The sequence below is a fragment of the Cololabis saira genome, chromosome 3 (assembly GCF_033807715.1).
Source record: "Cololabis saira isolate AMF1-May2022 chromosome 3, fColSai1.1, whole genome shotgun sequence".
NCBI classification, from domain to species: domain Eukaryota; kingdom Metazoa; phylum Chordata; class Actinopteri; order Beloniformes; family Belonidae; genus Cololabis; species Cololabis saira.
The window spans coordinates 32,430,355-32,446,987 of record NC_084589.1 but is presented as its reverse complement, the minus strand read 5'-3'; the positions used below and the strand labels follow the sequence as shown (position 1 = coordinate 32,446,987).

The 16,633-nt window shown below is 40.7% G+C and overlaps 1 protein-coding gene across 5 annotated transcripts in view; it reads left to right on the top strand.

Moving 5' to 3' along the window:
• map7d1a (MAP7 domain containing 1a) overlaps nucleotides 1-12,450 on the top strand; it is a 48,147-nt gene extending 35,697 nt beyond the window's left edge. For 4 of the 5 annotated variants that reach the window (XM_061717272.1, XM_061717269.1, XM_061717270.1 and 1 more), the window contains 7 exons: nucleotides 713-893; nucleotides 1,871-1,975; nucleotides 6,372-6,422; nucleotides 6,507-6,567; nucleotides 8,376-8,448; nucleotides 8,789-9,015; nucleotides 11,465-12,450. In XM_061717272.1, coding sequence (XP_061573256.1) covers nucleotides 713-893; nucleotides 1,871-1,975; nucleotides 6,372-6,422; nucleotides 6,507-6,567; nucleotides 8,376-8,448; nucleotides 8,789-9,015; nucleotides 11,465-11,475 — 709 coding nt within the window. In that variant the 3' untranslated portion in view covers nucleotides 11,476-12,450. The remainder of the gene's footprint in view (nucleotides 1-712; nucleotides 894-1,870; nucleotides 1,976-6,371; nucleotides 6,423-6,506; nucleotides 6,568-8,375; nucleotides 8,449-8,788; nucleotides 9,016-11,464) is intronic. The other variant, XM_061717268.1, reaches the window with a different exon arrangement.
• Nucleotides 12,451-16,633: the final 4,183 nt, after the last annotated feature.

Sequence of the window (16,633 nt, the reverse complement as noted above, 5' to 3'; positions counted from 1 at the left end):
AACATATGTTTTGTCTAAATCACTGCAACTGCTTCCAATCCCCATAAGTATTCTTGGAGCAAACGTTACATGATTATTGCTCTTTCCTGGCATAAACCATGCAGCTGCTCATAATTTGGGCCCACATTTCTTAAGTTGACTTCCACAACTATTTCCAGATTTGGCTTTTAAAAAAAGCAATTTTCAACAATGCACTTATCGCACTACAATAAATCATTACTGCACTAGCTACAGTATGTCAGAAATGGTTCACAAGGAGGGATAAACTGATATAATCATACACATCTACATCTTCTACCGTGGAAAAATATTTGAATGTCTACTGTGTAGAATATGCTTTAATAGCACTTAAGGGCTGCAGAGCAAGCTATAGATTTGCAGCACATCCACCTATGAATGAACCTCCACTGTCACTGTCAGCTGTGACATGAAAATATCAGATATTTGTGAGTCGGTTCAGCTGATTGCACCACAAAACAACATTTCCAGCTTGGGAACTGATGAGCTCTTCATTTGACTTTCACAATTGCAATTGTTAAATGTTGCCTTCGCTGTGTCCACACATCAGAAGAAAGTATAAACTCAAGGGGAAATGTTTTGTCAGTATAATAATTCATGTTTTTAATGGTTAACAAACATGTTGAATGGGGTTTTCACTTTATGAAGGGAGGGGAAAAAAAAAGAGTCTTATCCATGTTATCTTACATTGTAGGATTCTGAGAGTGGAGCGAGTTGCAAAGGAGGCAGAAGAGAGGCGACTCAGGGAGGAGGAGGCCCGGGCCATGGCCGAAGAGCAGCAGAAGAGGGATGAAGAGCAGCGGCTCAAAGATGAGAAGGAGGCCGAGGAACGAGCCAAAGCTGAGCAGGAGGAGAATCTACGCCTGCAGAAACAGGTAGGCATAGTGTGTCAACATCAGCAAACCAAGTGGAAACATGCAGCGTCACGCATCACATTAGGAATAGGTTTGTCAGATAAACACCAACCAGGGTTCCTGCAGAAAGGAACCTGCGTCGCCACGTAGCGTCTGGTGGGATAATTACAGAGTGACACGAACAACAACAAACAAACACCAATTACAGCATACATAGTTGCTACGTAGAAACCATTCATCTGTCCCTTTTGCCAGCGTGGTGTAATCGGCTCAGCGGTTGCTAAACTCCAAACATCTTTATGCATTCATGACGATCTCAGAAATGTCGAGGTCACTTCTCTCTGCTACATTTTCAAGAGATTTTTAGTTTCATTAGTTACTTTTTTCCCCCCTTTTACGCTGCACTTTTACGCTTTACGCTGTCATTTTCCTTTTGAGATGAATGCAGTATCATTTAACTAATGTACTGTTAGCAATGTCCTGAAAGCTTCTTTTTTACACGAGACAAATATCAATTCAAAATCTTTAGTAGGTAAACAAGTTTCAGGTTGTCAGACACGGACAAAGACTGGCAGAGTTGTGGCTAGAAAGAACCGGGGTGAATTGAGTTCACCAAGGAGAAACATAGTTCCAATCAAACAGAAAATTGGATATTCAGTAAAGTATTTATTCTAGAGATGTGTCCCATGATTGACGACGTTAACTGCAGAGGGAAAGTGGTCTATCATCCCCTTGTGGTCCATCAGAGAGGTGGTTTTTGTGGTGAAACGTGATCCAGCAGAGTTATGCAAAGACGATTGTGTTGTAGGTCGATACTTCCTCCTGATGATGTGACTGTTGAAAATAGATCTTTCTGGCTGGAAGACACAGGAAAATGTCCTTTTGTGGTAATAAAAAAAGAGTGGGAGAGAGCCACCACACCCTTCATGTCTGGAGCCCCCCTCTCCCCTCCCCCCGCCTGCATTGAAGTTGTGGTTGGATTCTCGCCTATATTTCAGAAAGAAGAAGCTGAGGCGAAGGCCCGGGAGGAGGCGGAGAAGCAGCGCCTGGAGAGGGAGAAGCACTTCCAGAAGGAGGAGCAGGAGAGACTGGAGAGGAAAAGGGTAGGGCAAAGCATCTGTTCTCCCATCACTGTACTTTCAGGCAGGTGTTAAGCCACATATTAAAAACACAGATTATGGATATAGAAAAGCCACTAATGCAAATGGTGAAAATTTTTTGAAGTGGGCAGAAAAAGGCTTTACATATCAAGGTATTAGGGCTGTTCGATTTTGCCCAAAAATAAAATCTCGATTTTTTTTTTCTCTCAAAATCCGATTTTCGATTACGATTACAATTATTTTGTGAATTGACAAAAGGCAAAGAAATGATTTCAAATAAGCTGTTTTTTTATTGAACATTTGCCCCATTGGGCTTTAAGTGCAAACTTTGCTCTTATTAAACCAAAAATGAATGAATAAAGTGCAAAACTCTGTAAAATAAGTTGAAAAAAAGTTTTAAAAAATATAATAAAATATAAAGTTTTATCTCTGAAGAAAAAAATCAGCAAATCAGCACTTGCAAACATACAGTAAGTTATATTTCCAATTAAATAAAACAAGACATTTTCTAATTAAACTAAACTGGGTCTTTGCATGCTAAATAATAATGCAACCCATGAAGGAGGTAGAGGTGTGTAATGTCAGTCATTACATTTGCTATTCACATTTGCAAGTTTTTTGCAAGGAACACGAGCCGGTTTACCGCATCTGGCTTGAGGGATGCCCGGTGGCATGTTACAACGCCCCCTCCTACACTAAAGAGCCTCTCCGATGGGGCACTTGTCGCAGGTATTGAGAGGTATTTCCATCAATCATTAATATGGTATCAATCATTAATATGTGTGCAGACAAGGTAAAAAGAAAAAGTGAAAAATCGATTTTACGAGTTTCACGTTTTAACATCGTTCTAATTACATAATCACGATTACGATTTAAAATCGATTAATCGAACAGCCCTACAAGGTATATTAGACAAACAAACAAATACAACCTCAAATGAACACGTAAGCCATTTTACAACATGTCTTTATTTATTGAGCCACCCTAATGGCTTTCAGAGGAATAAGGAGAGAAAGTGCCCGTACATCAGCAAGTATTATCACATTTATTATAGCAGAGGTTTTAGTATTCTGCCAGCCTCCAAGCAATCCAGAGTAACCTCACCCCAAGGTTAAACTGTGCAATGATCTGAGAAATTACATACAAAACTGCCGTATATCAGCAAGGCCTCAGCCTGGCAACAATGCATAGAACCAGGTTTGGTGAGAATCTAGTACACCATGTCTACACAAACCTCTCATAACCAGAGTCCAGCACAGTGGAGTACGGGACCTGGGCACCTCGCAGTGGTGGGATCAACCATGAATTCATTTGTGTATCAAAGTAGTCTAAATGTGATGCTGTTAGACTTGCAGCTAAAGCTGGGCTTGGATTATGCAATAGGTAGGACTAAGATCTGAAATATAGCAACACATCTAGATGAGCTGAGAAAGAAAAGCTGTTGGAATCTCCATGACAAATATGAAGCTGATGATGTTACATTTTACAGATGAACGGGTATCATTTATCATCAATCATGTCCTCAAGATATTAGCATTTAAAGAGGATGCACTCATCATGTCCATTCACTGAGTGCTATTATAATTTCAATGAATTTATTTATAAAGGGGTGCTTTATACAGATAAACTGTAGATGGCACCAATTCTCCAAGGATGAGAAGGAAGGAGGTTTCCTATTAAAGCACCAACCTTAAACGATTGAAAACCATAGCCATGACAAACCTAAGATGATGGACAGTCCAGTCACAACAGCAGAAAGTATAAACTGAAACATTTCAACTACAAGTGTTACAACTGTACATTTTAAGCCACGCTACATTTTGACTCTGATCATGTAATATTTATTTCATTGACTGTGCCATCATTCACCCACTCACATTTACCTTCAGTCGACACCATCTCTTTTCTACCTGTGGAAACATCCCTGTGTGTGTCCTTTTAAAGGAAATGTGTGATGGAAAGAACTTTTTGTGTTTGAGCTTATAGTATTACCTCACTACTGGTATCAAATAAGGCCCAGCCCACAGAAGAGGGTGTTGTGGTCGGGTCGAGTGGTTCACTGCACCCCCTAAACCCCGCTGCTATAAACAGAGGTGTAACTCAAACAAATACCCCTCTATTCTGAACTACTTTCACTTTGTTGGCTGCCCTTTTGACAGGAAAAGTAGTCTGAAAGTTGAGACTTTGACACTGAGATCATTGATGTCTGTGGCGAGCAGAAGCGGGGGGGGGTACAACATGTGTATATGAACACTAGTAATAACTAGCTGCACCGGTCTTATCCGCGTGGATTTACGCACGTCGCTACAGAAGTTTGATCATGTGTAAGAGTTCTGCCAACTTTTACTCAGGTTTACCAGCTCACAGCAGCGCGGGAGGATCATTGTGAGGTGGCTCATTTACATAACGCGAGTCAAGTAACTCGTTTTATGGCACTTTCTACTTGTCGGTGCCGGTCAGATGAAAATATTGCAGTCATTTTATTTTCATCATAATAATTCACTCAGAAATATTAGGACATGATTTCACTTTAACTACAGTATAAAAATAGACTTTGAATTCACAACAAAGTAAACTGAGACTATTGTTATTATTATTTTTTATTTTTTTTATTTATTTTTTGCCATTTTAAACACAACTTTAGGGCAATAAAGGACATTTCTCAATGTTTACAGAATGCAACAATCACATGCTTCTTTCTTTCTATTGCTTTTTTCTCTCTTTCTTTCTTTTTCTCTCTTTCTTTTGACTCTTTGTTTTTCTATCTCTCTTTCTTTCTCTTTTTTTTGCTTTCTCTTTCTTTCACTTTTTCTTTTTCTTTCTTTCAAAATTGTATTGTGTTTCTTTCACTGCATAAACATTTAGAGTGCAAATGTTTCACTTACAAAAGTCTGTTTCTCCGTCTGGTTCAGTGTGAATTCCTCCTCTAACCACTGTAAGCTCCCACAGCCTCTTTCTATCTGCTCTCCTCTCCCCTCCTTGTGCGAAAGGCTTTTATCTAGTTGTGCCAGGCCTGGCTCAGCCAGCAAAGACTGGCTCTGCGCAGGACTTAACCTCAAGAACATCATGTCCTTTATAGCAAAGACTTGCAAGATTCTGCTTCTCCCTCCTACCAAAGCTGACCGACCCTCGCTCGTTATATCATCATCAAGCAAACAGGTGGCTTTAAGTATCCTGATGGCCAAGTCAATTGATAAAACACAAATCTTCAGAGTTGCTGCATGTTTTGGTGCCAGACTAGATGCCAAAGGCATGAGTGCCTGAGCAGTGCATGAAATAATATTGGATCTTAAAAATGCCTCTCTTTTATGGGTGGCAGCTGCAGCAGTGGTGTAGATGTGTTCTCAAATGAAGGTCGAATCTTATATCAAACTTCATTGCATATAAATGAGCCAGGGCCGAGAGGTTTATATTTTAGTACAGCACAGTCTCACTTTCCCCCGCATCGTACCTTTCCCCCGACATCATATTCTGTTGTTCTATCTTAATGCACAATAAAAGGTGCAAAGAACTTATTCTTTTTCCTCTGGTTGAAAAAAGTTAATGAATAGTAGTTTCTGGAACAAAAGTGTGTAGAAGGATTTTTAAAATTCAGAAGGGTCCAGTCGAGCAAATTGATTCACCACAAATCAACAAAATTGTTTCTCTGAATTATGTATAATTTTTTATATTATTATAATTTTAACATTTGACCGGTGGTATTAAAGCTGAGTCTTTATTCCCTATCTGGTCTGACTAGTTGATGGTCATAGCAAAAAATTGCACCGAAAATCTATTCTAATTACGGCATTTATTTTATCATATTTGTCATATATGTTATATTCGGTGTTGTTTTCACAGAATGATTGGAAATGTTTAAAAAGCATTTGTAGTATCTTATGGTGCAGGTATTTTGCAAAAGTGTTTGTTTTTCTTTTTTCCTTAAAAAAGACGGTACAATCCACCAGGTACTCGGCAGGAATTTTGAAGCCCAATGCTGAGTTTACTGCTATGTAATATATAGTAACAGGGATTTCCATTAACGTCAGCTGCCACTTGAATGTGTCGCCTCTAAGTGCAGCTGTCTACTTTATTAGAGATACAATTTCATAGTTTTAATAGTTATAATTATCAAGTTGCAATTGGCCATCCACACAGTCAGGACCTTTGGCCTCAACTATGAAACAAAGCCATGACCGTACAGAAATGTACCCGTGATTGCCATCAACACGCCCCGAGTCTGTATTTGTCTGCTGGACACGTGTGTCCTGTAAGTAGAGTCTAAATGGTCATTAAAACGACATATGATGTATGTGAATTAAAGTTATTTGAAGGCAAATCTAAATCACACATAAGTGGAGTTGCTGCAAGAAATTGCACTTGGTGTATCTTTTACTGAATGTATTTCTGCCCTTCTTAGCGGCTGGATGAGATCATGAAGAGGACACGCAAGACTGATGGAGGTGACAAGGTACATGTGACGTTCTTACCGAAGCAAAAGACTACACCTTAATTTCAGTCAATTTTAATGACATATTGTTTCCAACTTTTACAGAAAGAGACCAAGCCACCTGCAGTCACAAACGACAACGACAAGCAAGCCGAAAGCAGCAAAGGTAAGCAGAACATCAGTCTGTCTCTTACAGAACAATCCTGGAGCAATTAAGCCGTTATCCACCGCCGGCCTTCATCTGCAGGAATCAGTGAAGATGGTTGTCTTAATAAATCTGCTGTTAATGTGACTGGAAAGATTTATTTATATATTTATTGTCAAATCAGGCACATTTTGACAAGGTCTTAAAGAAAGGGAAAAAAACTCAATTTGTCAACAGTATCTGACTCATGTTGCTGATGTTATTTCAGATGATGCGATTCTATTTATCAGGGGTGATGTGCACCGGTACCTGATGAAATGCACATGTTTTTGCTACTTTTACTTCTTCCAGATGTGGCACCGAACAAAGGCACTTTATCTGAATTCCTAATTCCCATGAGTCAGAGTCACAGTGAAGTATTTTTTTAAAAAGGGGTTATTAGATTATTCCTGTCTCATATCCTGTACAGCTGTAGTTGGAGTTGTTCTTCTGAGTTCTATTGGACCTTTGTGTACTTGTATAGTCTCTTGGACTGAGGGGCTGCAGATGAAGAGGAGGATAATAAAAACAGCTTGCAGCAGTTTTAACATTTATTTTTGATGCATGTAATTAAAAAGAAAATAGGATGGATATATGGAATCTTGAAATCCATTTGCACACACCCGTCAACTGCCAGTAATTATCTCACCTCCTGTAACTGTTTAGAAAGGTTCAGCTGCAGCTTGAGTAAGATAAAGGGAATGGAATTGGTCTCCAAAGTGCTATGGATTTAAAATTTTCCCAATTCAAGATGACATGAGCCAGTGGCTAATGTGGTTTGAGACTTTGCAGGCTTCCTTTCAGTTTAGTGTGAAGAGCTGAGTGAGTGGAGGCATGGAGTGTGCTGGAAGGATAATCCCTGCTACCAACCTCTACCTACCGATGAAAATAGGCCTGTAGGAAGGATCATAGCTGAAATACCCCCATTCCAAATATTAGGTAGAGAAAAATATAGTTATGATGGTGATGATGATGATGATGATTGAATATTATTATTTTTATTAACATTACAATGGTGGTAATGATAATAATCCATTATATTTTTCTTTTTTTTTCTTCTTTTTGGGGTAGCTGAATTCTGAACCAGTTGACGTTTATGGCAGGATGTACATTATGATTGAGGCAGCAGGGAGAGAAGTGACGAGGCCGTGAACCAGGATAGCAGTGGGATGGGGTGTAAGGAAGGGGCGGAGGCAGTTAATGTTATGTAGGTGGAAGTATGGGGGAAGTATACTGTTGAGGAGGACAACCAGACTCTTTACCTGTTGGGATGGGGAAACAGAATCATTCTCTAACAAGAGAATAAGTCAGTTTTGGATGGTGTTGATTTTGACCCATTGAGGAGAATCTCGTTTTGTTTCACTGTTTAGTTTGAGGAATGTTGAAGAAAACGGAGACTTTATTTCAGCCATCCGGTCAGTAAGGGAAGAGCACAGGAGGTTGGAAGTAGGTTTACTGGTGAGTTAGGGTTGGATGTCATCTTAGTAACGGTGGAAGTTGATATGTTTGTGGAAGATATTGCAGAGGGTAGGGAGATAGATGATAAAGAGGGGCCCCAGTACAGAGCTCTGGGGCACGCCTGAAGTGACAGGGGAAAGCTGGAATGTGAAAGATTCAAGTTGGATTAAATGGGTGGGGCCTGAAAGATGAGATTTCTATATATGTATGGTCACCTTCAATTCTAATTTCTTGCATATATGCCCTTTAATTATGCATGTTATGTGGTTAATTGTGGATGGCTTGGTGGGATGTCGGGCGCTGCTCATTGCTCACTTTGTTTGTTGTTCTAGTGTCTACTGATTATCAACCGAAACCAGTGGTCAATAACAAGACAGAAAATGGAGAGACCAATGTCACAGAAAGGTAAAACTGAAATCCTTTTTTCCTTGTTCTCCCCTTTGTGCTCAAATTGCCGCTAGACCACCATGAACAGAAGAAAACATCTGCCAGAAAGCAGAGCTAAGAGCTGGCAACCAGGAAGTTTGCATGTTTTGGGAACCTCAATGGAAAACATCAGAAGCCACATGGATCAGGCCCACAGTAAACAGCTCCGGCTCTAGAAGAAAGATTTGATTTCATATTAGAAAGTGTAGAGTTAAAAAGACTTCTGTAATTGGACAATGGTGGAAAGACTCATTTGGTTGCATGAGTCACAGTGAGCCATCATAACTATAACCATATTCTGCCGTGTCTTGCTCTCAAGCAGCCTCTCTGTAGTTAATGGGATCCAGCCTACTCGACTGGAAAATGGTCTCTCCACTAAAGAAGACGCTGACCACTTTAAAGACATCATCCACCTGACCAATCATGGCAACACTACTAACGGCGCCCGGGAGAAGTCGGAGACCAGCACGGAGCCCATCCTGTCGTTTGAAAGTGAGGAGTCGTTCATGAAAAAAGCCACTCCCATCAAGCCTCAGCATGTTGCAGGTACAGAGTTTTAAACTGCTAAACGCTTTACAAAAATACCTTTTAACCAAAAAAAAAAGTATTTAGAAGTCTGCATCCTCCTGCAATAGACATTTGTCACAGCGCAGCGTCGAATCAGATAAGGATGCTAGTGGGGAGCTCGACTAAAAGCTACTAAGAATACACAAGCATTTTCCCACCATCTAAAACAACTCAAACCGTTTAAATGTCAGAGTTATATTAACTATATTTATGCCAGTGATTTAATTTGTCACTACAGTTTTCTATAACGTTTAACATACATGCTACCACACCGCCTGCGGTCTTCGCAGGACAAAATCTGCAATGTAGTGTTTGCAAACTGCTATGACATCTTTGAGGTTTGAGCTGGTTTTAGATGTTTGTTTCAGATGTGCTTTGTCGTGGACCTCATTATGAGTAGATCTTAGCTTGGCTTCCCATCAGATTTGTTTCTCAAGTGCTGTGACCCGCTGACTTCAACTACTCAGTTGGTCACACAAGCCCCACTTCAAAAAAACAATAATGGAATAATGGGCACGCCGCTGGTTTGCCTGAGATGTGCATAAAGATTTAATAGCAGTTAATTGCATCATATAGAAAGAAACAAAACAAACGTCTGCCAGCCTGTTGTAAGTACCAATCAGAGCTTTTTTTACGGCGTATGTGCTGGTTTATTTATTTATTTATATACATTTTCTCCTTAATCTTGAAGTGAGGTCTATACTTTCGGCGTGTATGCGAAGGTCGGCTAATTAGCTGCGGTTTTACTTTTTTTAGAATAGAATAGATTAGTAGACTTTATTAATCTCCCGGAGGAGAAATTCAGTCGTGCAGCAGCCAAAACACACACACGCTTTATACAAAAAATGTAAATGTAAAATAGAAATTACAAAGAGCAATATAAAAAGTAGAAAAAGACTATTTTTTCTTTTTATGGCTCTAAAATTAAATATACCTCTTTCAAATGTAATACATATGTTTAAGCTCTCCCGCTGGAAAAATACGGTTACGGCTTTCAGAGTTTGCTTTAAACCGGCTTTAGTTCAAGGCTCGTGAAGAGAGGATCCCCTTAATGGGTGAAATGTGAACTTGCCTGCGGGTCATTGCTATCGAGGTCATTTGCAGGTGACCCGCAGCACCATCTGCAGATACTTTTATAGCAGCGGAAACGCAAGGAAACAAAGCTTGTGTATTTGTTTTGATATACATCAGTTATCCTTTGAGAATGAGACTGTAAACCTGAGCTTGTAATTTCCCATTACCACACAAACTCTTCTACTTCTTGTGTGGACATGTGCACAGTGAAAAATTCTGAAAGAAGATTGTAAAAGTGAAAATATCTCCAATGATCCTCTAGGGTTGAGATTTTTAAACTCCAAGTATGTCATTTAGAGCCACGTAAAGGGTTAATCCAATCAGTTTGGTGAAAGTGAGAATCCCCCTCTTGAGAGAGAAAGGCGTGGTATGCAGAGTTCACTTACATGTGAAAGGGTAGAGATGGGACAGAGAAGAAACGGTGAGGGGGAGGTTCAAGAGGAGGAGGGTATTTTTATACTGTTGACAGCTTTTACTCACCAGCTCCACTAACTTGGGCCGAGACCTAATGAGGAATTCCAGATGCAGCAAGTAGACCCCATCCACGAGTGCTTCGCTGTCGGGGGTTAGAAACTAGATTCCAAAGTAATTCAGTACTTTGTTACGCCCCACCTGCGTCATTGCGCCGAGTAACGTCAGCGCCATTCACCTGTTGCTCTGAGTACAAGTAAGCAATCATAAATCCTCGCTACAGAAAACAGAAGAGGATTTTCTTCCTCCATACTTTCAGGAATATATCTCTTTCTCAGGTTCGCCACCAGCAGTCCACTTCTGTTAACCATGTCATAAACCCTGATGAAATCTAGCTTCTCATCTTCACCGTCTTAAATCTGGATATGTAAGATGATTCCGAGCTGGCAGCGCTTTAACTGAGGGTTATGATTGGGAATATTAATATGCTCTGCAGATTTAACGACGCAGCGCAGCTCTGCAGGAGATCAGTTTATTTTCAGGCACAAGTTCAGAGTTTATTTGAATGTTTACATGTGCGCCTGCCTGGTCTCCCTGCATCTCACGTGGAGAGTGTGGGTTGAATATTAGAATTGTCTGTTTTTAAATGGTTGTATTCATCTCGGACATTTCTAAACATTTTCATTTGATCCTTGTAAACAAGACAGCAAAGATTTATAGGATCTTGCCACTGTGGCATGTTTATCATCCTTTAGCATTTAGTATTGTCAACAGGTCAGAGGTTTACTGCCCATGTCGTTACTCAGTTCAACAACTGTGACCCTACATGACCACAAACTGCTCTGTTTTGTCTTTTTTTATTATGTGTTGATACATAATGATTGCTCCTCCTTCTGACCTCTAACCCCTTGATTTTCTTTTTTTTTTTTTGTACTGTCCACAGAGGTCCTGTGACATATTCCAGCGTTCAAATACTCATCGCCTTAGACGTTTCCTAGCTCTGCCAGCCTCTGCATGGCTAGCTTTGTGATCTGTGCCAATCAACCACCTTCTTCTACGCTCCCAAAAGTAAACGTACCTCCCCGAAGACGATGTGGGCAGCAGAAGATGATAAGAGCGCATCAGGGCACAAAACGGGACAAAGTGTTGCTGCATACGGCGCAGGTGCATCAGTGTCATTTGGAAAGCTGTTTGTCGCACCAGTTAAATGCACCATGGTATCACCCACCAGTATCATCCTTTTGTACATAACTGCACAGCTCAGTAATTATTTTTTGCTGGAGAATAAAGTGGTCCATTTGTAGTTTAGTTATTTAACTAAAAGAGAAATCTAAAAGACTGGGTACTTCTTTGTGAATACTGTAAATGAGCTTGTTGTGTCGGACAGGGAAGGAACCAGTTTGTGAATCTTGAGTTTTATGAAAGGGAGTTATTTTCTGCTTCTCTGCCAAGAGCAGATCTTCTAATTGAGACCCAGGTATGATACATACCGGTTTGTATAAAGCTGCCTGTGACAGTTTTGTAAAGTTAAACTGAGAAATTGTAAGATTTTGAAATGTGAGTTAACAGGGAACGGCTTCTCCGCTGTGTGTAAACTTGTCATCTGTTCCTACATGATCCTCCTCTGATTGATTGTATGCAGAATTGGATGTAAAGAGTTTTATCATTTCAATGATGCAAACCCAGAAATCACCTGCAGAAAGACAAGGATTTACTCTTATTGACCGTTGTTTTTCCCCCTCACACGTGCAAGCATGGCTCAGTTTTCCATCATATCCGTTGAAATTCCTCGGGCTCGTAGGTGTTTTGAAATGCTGCTGCTGTGTGTGTGAGTGTGTGTATGTGTGTATATGCTATAAATATATTTTGATGTGCATTGTAAGGTCAATGGGAGTATTCAACGTCTTATTAAAGACGAGCGATCCAGTCTGTGGTCTCATCACCTTTTTTGTTCTGAACACACGTGGATTTGATGCATTCAGGGATCATTTGAAAAAATGACTACCCTTGTTTGTAATTTCACTTTGAAGCTGACTCGGCAGTCAGTAAAAGATACTGGCATTGATCATTTATTTGTTTGAAAATGTTTGAACGGTTTAACCAAAAGTGCTCATTCGTACTTTTGGCTTTCAAGTGTGTGTGAGAGCACACACTAACCGCAGAGACCCAAAAGGCTAGCGGCTGACGTACAAGCCATGCGAGTTGGCTCAGCTGTCCACTTACGTTTGGATCTCCTTTTACAAACCCCCTACGGGGGGGACGTGCCACTCCATCTTCTGCTGCCTCCTCGATTTATTTTTGTTGCCTCTGGCAGGCCGGGCGCACAGTTTCCAGCCCGCTAGGCAGCTGTAGACACGATTTATGTCCCCCTTCCACCAAACGCTTCGACGTGCCACACTGATAGTCTTGTGAAACTGCGCGATTTAAATTTCTCCAAGCTGCTGTGAAATGTCGCTGCGGCGGAGCCCCGTGGGCCGAGGGACTACAGCTTGTTCACAGTTCGTCGTGTGAGGGCGGCCTCCTCACTCCCACCGGGCCTTGTGCGATTCAATGACAAGTGTAACAATCAGCCAAGAGCAACACATGCTGAGTAAATGTTGTTTTGTTCTTTTAATAGGTATATTTTTACTGAGATAAAACTGATATCCAACTAGAAAATATGCAAGATTTTTATTAAGAAGAGTAGATCTCACTGAATGAAATCTAGTTAAAGAGAGAACTTTATGCCTTAAGGCTGTAAAGGCTAGAGGTTTTATTCAGAACAATGCTGTTATTCCCATAAAACTTTAAAAGTATTGTTGAATAGCTAATTTTTCGAACTTATTTTCCGTGTAAACATGCATTGCTGCTTTGAAAGTTTTTAGTTTTTTTTTTCAGATCATTTTTTAACAATTTTAAACCTACAAACCGTTTCCTTTAGCACGAGGTAAACACGTTCGATGTCAGGAGCTGTATTCGTCCAACCCACAAGAGGGTGTCGCGCTGCCATATGGTGATGTGACATTAGATAACTCTGGATGAATGCTTTAAAGTTGACACGAGCACAAAATGTGCACAATCAGACATGCCTCAAGAGGAGCGTGACTGTTAAACGAAACCATGAAAAGAAAAAACGGACAGAAATCCTGCACATTTGCTGCAGCTGAACCGCCGGCCCGCCTGGTAATGTACAGCACGCCTCATAGGGGGACTCGAGGATTAGTGAGAACTATTTTTAGGGAGATATATATAAGGTTGTGCACAGTTACAAATGGTATAGTGCTGAGTTTTAAAACGAATTACAAAGAATGACATGTGAAAATGAAGGAATGAGAAATCACATAGGAAATGTGATCTTAAACCAAAAGTAGTAGCCGGATAAAGGAGCTTTGCAACAGTTGGAGTTGACTGGGAGGTGGTTGGTCGGCTTTTCCTTGAATAGCAGTGACACCTGGCGTGTGGACCAGCCCCCCGTCAGCACCACCCCCCCACGTCCATGCCCGCCTGATGGATGTGTCTATTATCTCCTCAGCGTGTGTCCATAAGATAGAGTTATTGCAACTCATACCCTCCTAAATAACTATATGAGCCACAACAGGAGGTCACCATAAAGAGAAACAATCGCCTCTGGACATTTAGCTACGTGAAGACTTCATAGGCATGCTGTCAAACATTTGTGTCAAAGTTGCTTCGCGGAGAATGCCACCACTTCCCCCGGGGACGCACGGCCACTGCTGTTTCACTCGTAAATCTCGGCCCTTGAGGACCGCGAAGAATCTTACAAATGGATTCAGAATGGCGAGTGTGCCTGCTCTGCTCAGCTTCCTGTTAAACTGAGATAAAAAGATGGGGGTCAGGGTGGAAGAGGGTTACACAGGGGGCAAAACCACTGTGTCCTACTTCAAATGAGAGCACCACTGCTGCAGTTATGCGTCAAAGCCTTCAAAGCCCAAGAGCCCAGCCTCTGTTTAGTGTTTACGCTCACCCCCGTCTTTATCTGCTCAGCAACAGCCTCCCTCCGCGGCCACGGCGGATGGCTGCACAGAAATGAAAAAAGCCACAGAATGGTCGGCACTCGGAGCGAGCCTGCGTCTCAATCCCTGGCAAAACTGTCGCGGCGGGGCAACACGCTCAGCTATTGTGCGAAGAGATGGCGCGATTCAAGAACGACAAGAGACAAGGAACAAGACTCCACTCCAATCCCTGCGAGGGCGTCAATAGCACAGGATTGCTCTCTGGGGTTTCAGAAAGAACCCAGGGACTCGTATCATACCAGCTGGTAGAGTGGCTAGGTCCAAATGGACAGCTGTTGGATGATTTTCACAGCCTGGTCAATGTGGGTAATCTTTTATGAAGTCTTCTCTCACTGTATAATCTTTCGCTCAACTTCACGCTTTTTATGGTTCCGTCCGACCTCTACGGGGGGTTTCAGCTGTCAGATTTTTTAAGATTAGGGGCAAGGAAAGTTTCTTTCGGGTATACTTGATAAGAAAGGAAAGAGAAAATACATATTTCAATTAAAATCTAAGCCAGTATTTAAAAAAAAAAAGAAAGTGAGACCATCTCAATACGGTATTAGTAGAAGTTTAGGAGGCCGTCCACATTTGAAATCATTGTGCCAGGCACAGTTCAAATCACCAGATGTAGTCGTTGCTCTGCCTATTTTATCAACCGGCGGAGACCCCCCTACGGTGATCCCAGTAGCACAAACACCAAACTCCCATTTTCAGAGGAATGTTCTCATGAAGACGCCGCAGTGACTTGGTGGTCGGCATGGTTACCCCACAGCAAGAAGGTTCCTGGTTTGAGTCCCAGCAGGGGTTTTTTCTGTGTGGAGTCTGCATGTTCTCCCCACGCTTGTGAAGGTTCTCCAGATCCTCAGGATTACTCCCACAGTATGAACACATTCACATTAGGCTGAATTGTGATTTTAAACTGCAAATCCATACGTGAGTGTGCGTATGTGGCAATATGTGGTCCTGCCTTTTTCCTGGAGAGACCTGGGACGGGCTCCGGTAAGGCAAGGCAAGTGTATTTGTATAGCACATTTTACGTACAAGAAAATTCAAAGTGCGTTACATCAAAATATATATTTTTATATGCATTAAAAAGTAAATGAACAGACATAAGTTAAAATGAAATAAACAAATGAGATGCAAGAAATAAAAGGTGGTAGATTACTGAAATGCAGAGGTGGGTAGTAACGAGTTACATTTACTCCGTTACTTTTACTTGAGTACGTTTTGGGAAATTTTGTACTCTTAGGAGTAGTTTTGAATCACTATACTTTGTACTTTTACTTGAGTAGATTTGTGAAGAAGAAACTGTTACTCTTACTCCGCTACATTAGGCTACGTTGAGCTCGTTACTTTTCTTTTATCCCTTTTATCCACGTACGCGGCGATCTCATGACATCACTGAGTGATTCTTTGGGAAAAATGTACAAAGGCTGGAAATTTTGTGCTACTTGTGCTTAATTTATTTTTTTATTCTGTTATTTTATTATTTATTAAAGTACTTGAATTTACTTTAAGCTTATTTTAATTTAAGCTATTTTTTTTTTTTTATTAATTAAAAAAAAATATATTTTTTTGATTTAATTTGCCTGAAAATGATTATTTTGTACTTTTGTCTGTTTGAATGGTTGTGTTAAAAAAATAAGACGTTACTCAACAGTTACTCAGTACTTGAGTAGTTTTTTCACCAAGTACTTTTTTACTTTTACTCAAGTAATTATTTGGATGACTACTTTCTACTTCTACTTGAGTCATATTATTCTGAAGTAACAGTACTTTTACTTGAGTACAATTTTTGGCTACTCTACCCAGCTCTGCTGAAATGCAGCAGTAAATAAAAAGGTTTTCAACCTTGACTTAAGGCAAATGAGAGTTTGAGCAGGCCTGATGCATGCTGGGAGTGTGAGGAGCATAAAAGCTCAACAATAACTCACCGTGTTGGGTTCTAACTCTGCGTACAGAAAGTAGACATGACCCCGAGGACCTGAGGGTTCTGGTTGGTTCATAATGGACCAGATCAGAGATCTATAAACCAACAGCAGGATTTTAAAATCTATCCTTTGACAGACAGGACGCCAGTGTAAAGATTTTACACTGCAACCCCAGAAGTGAGCGTG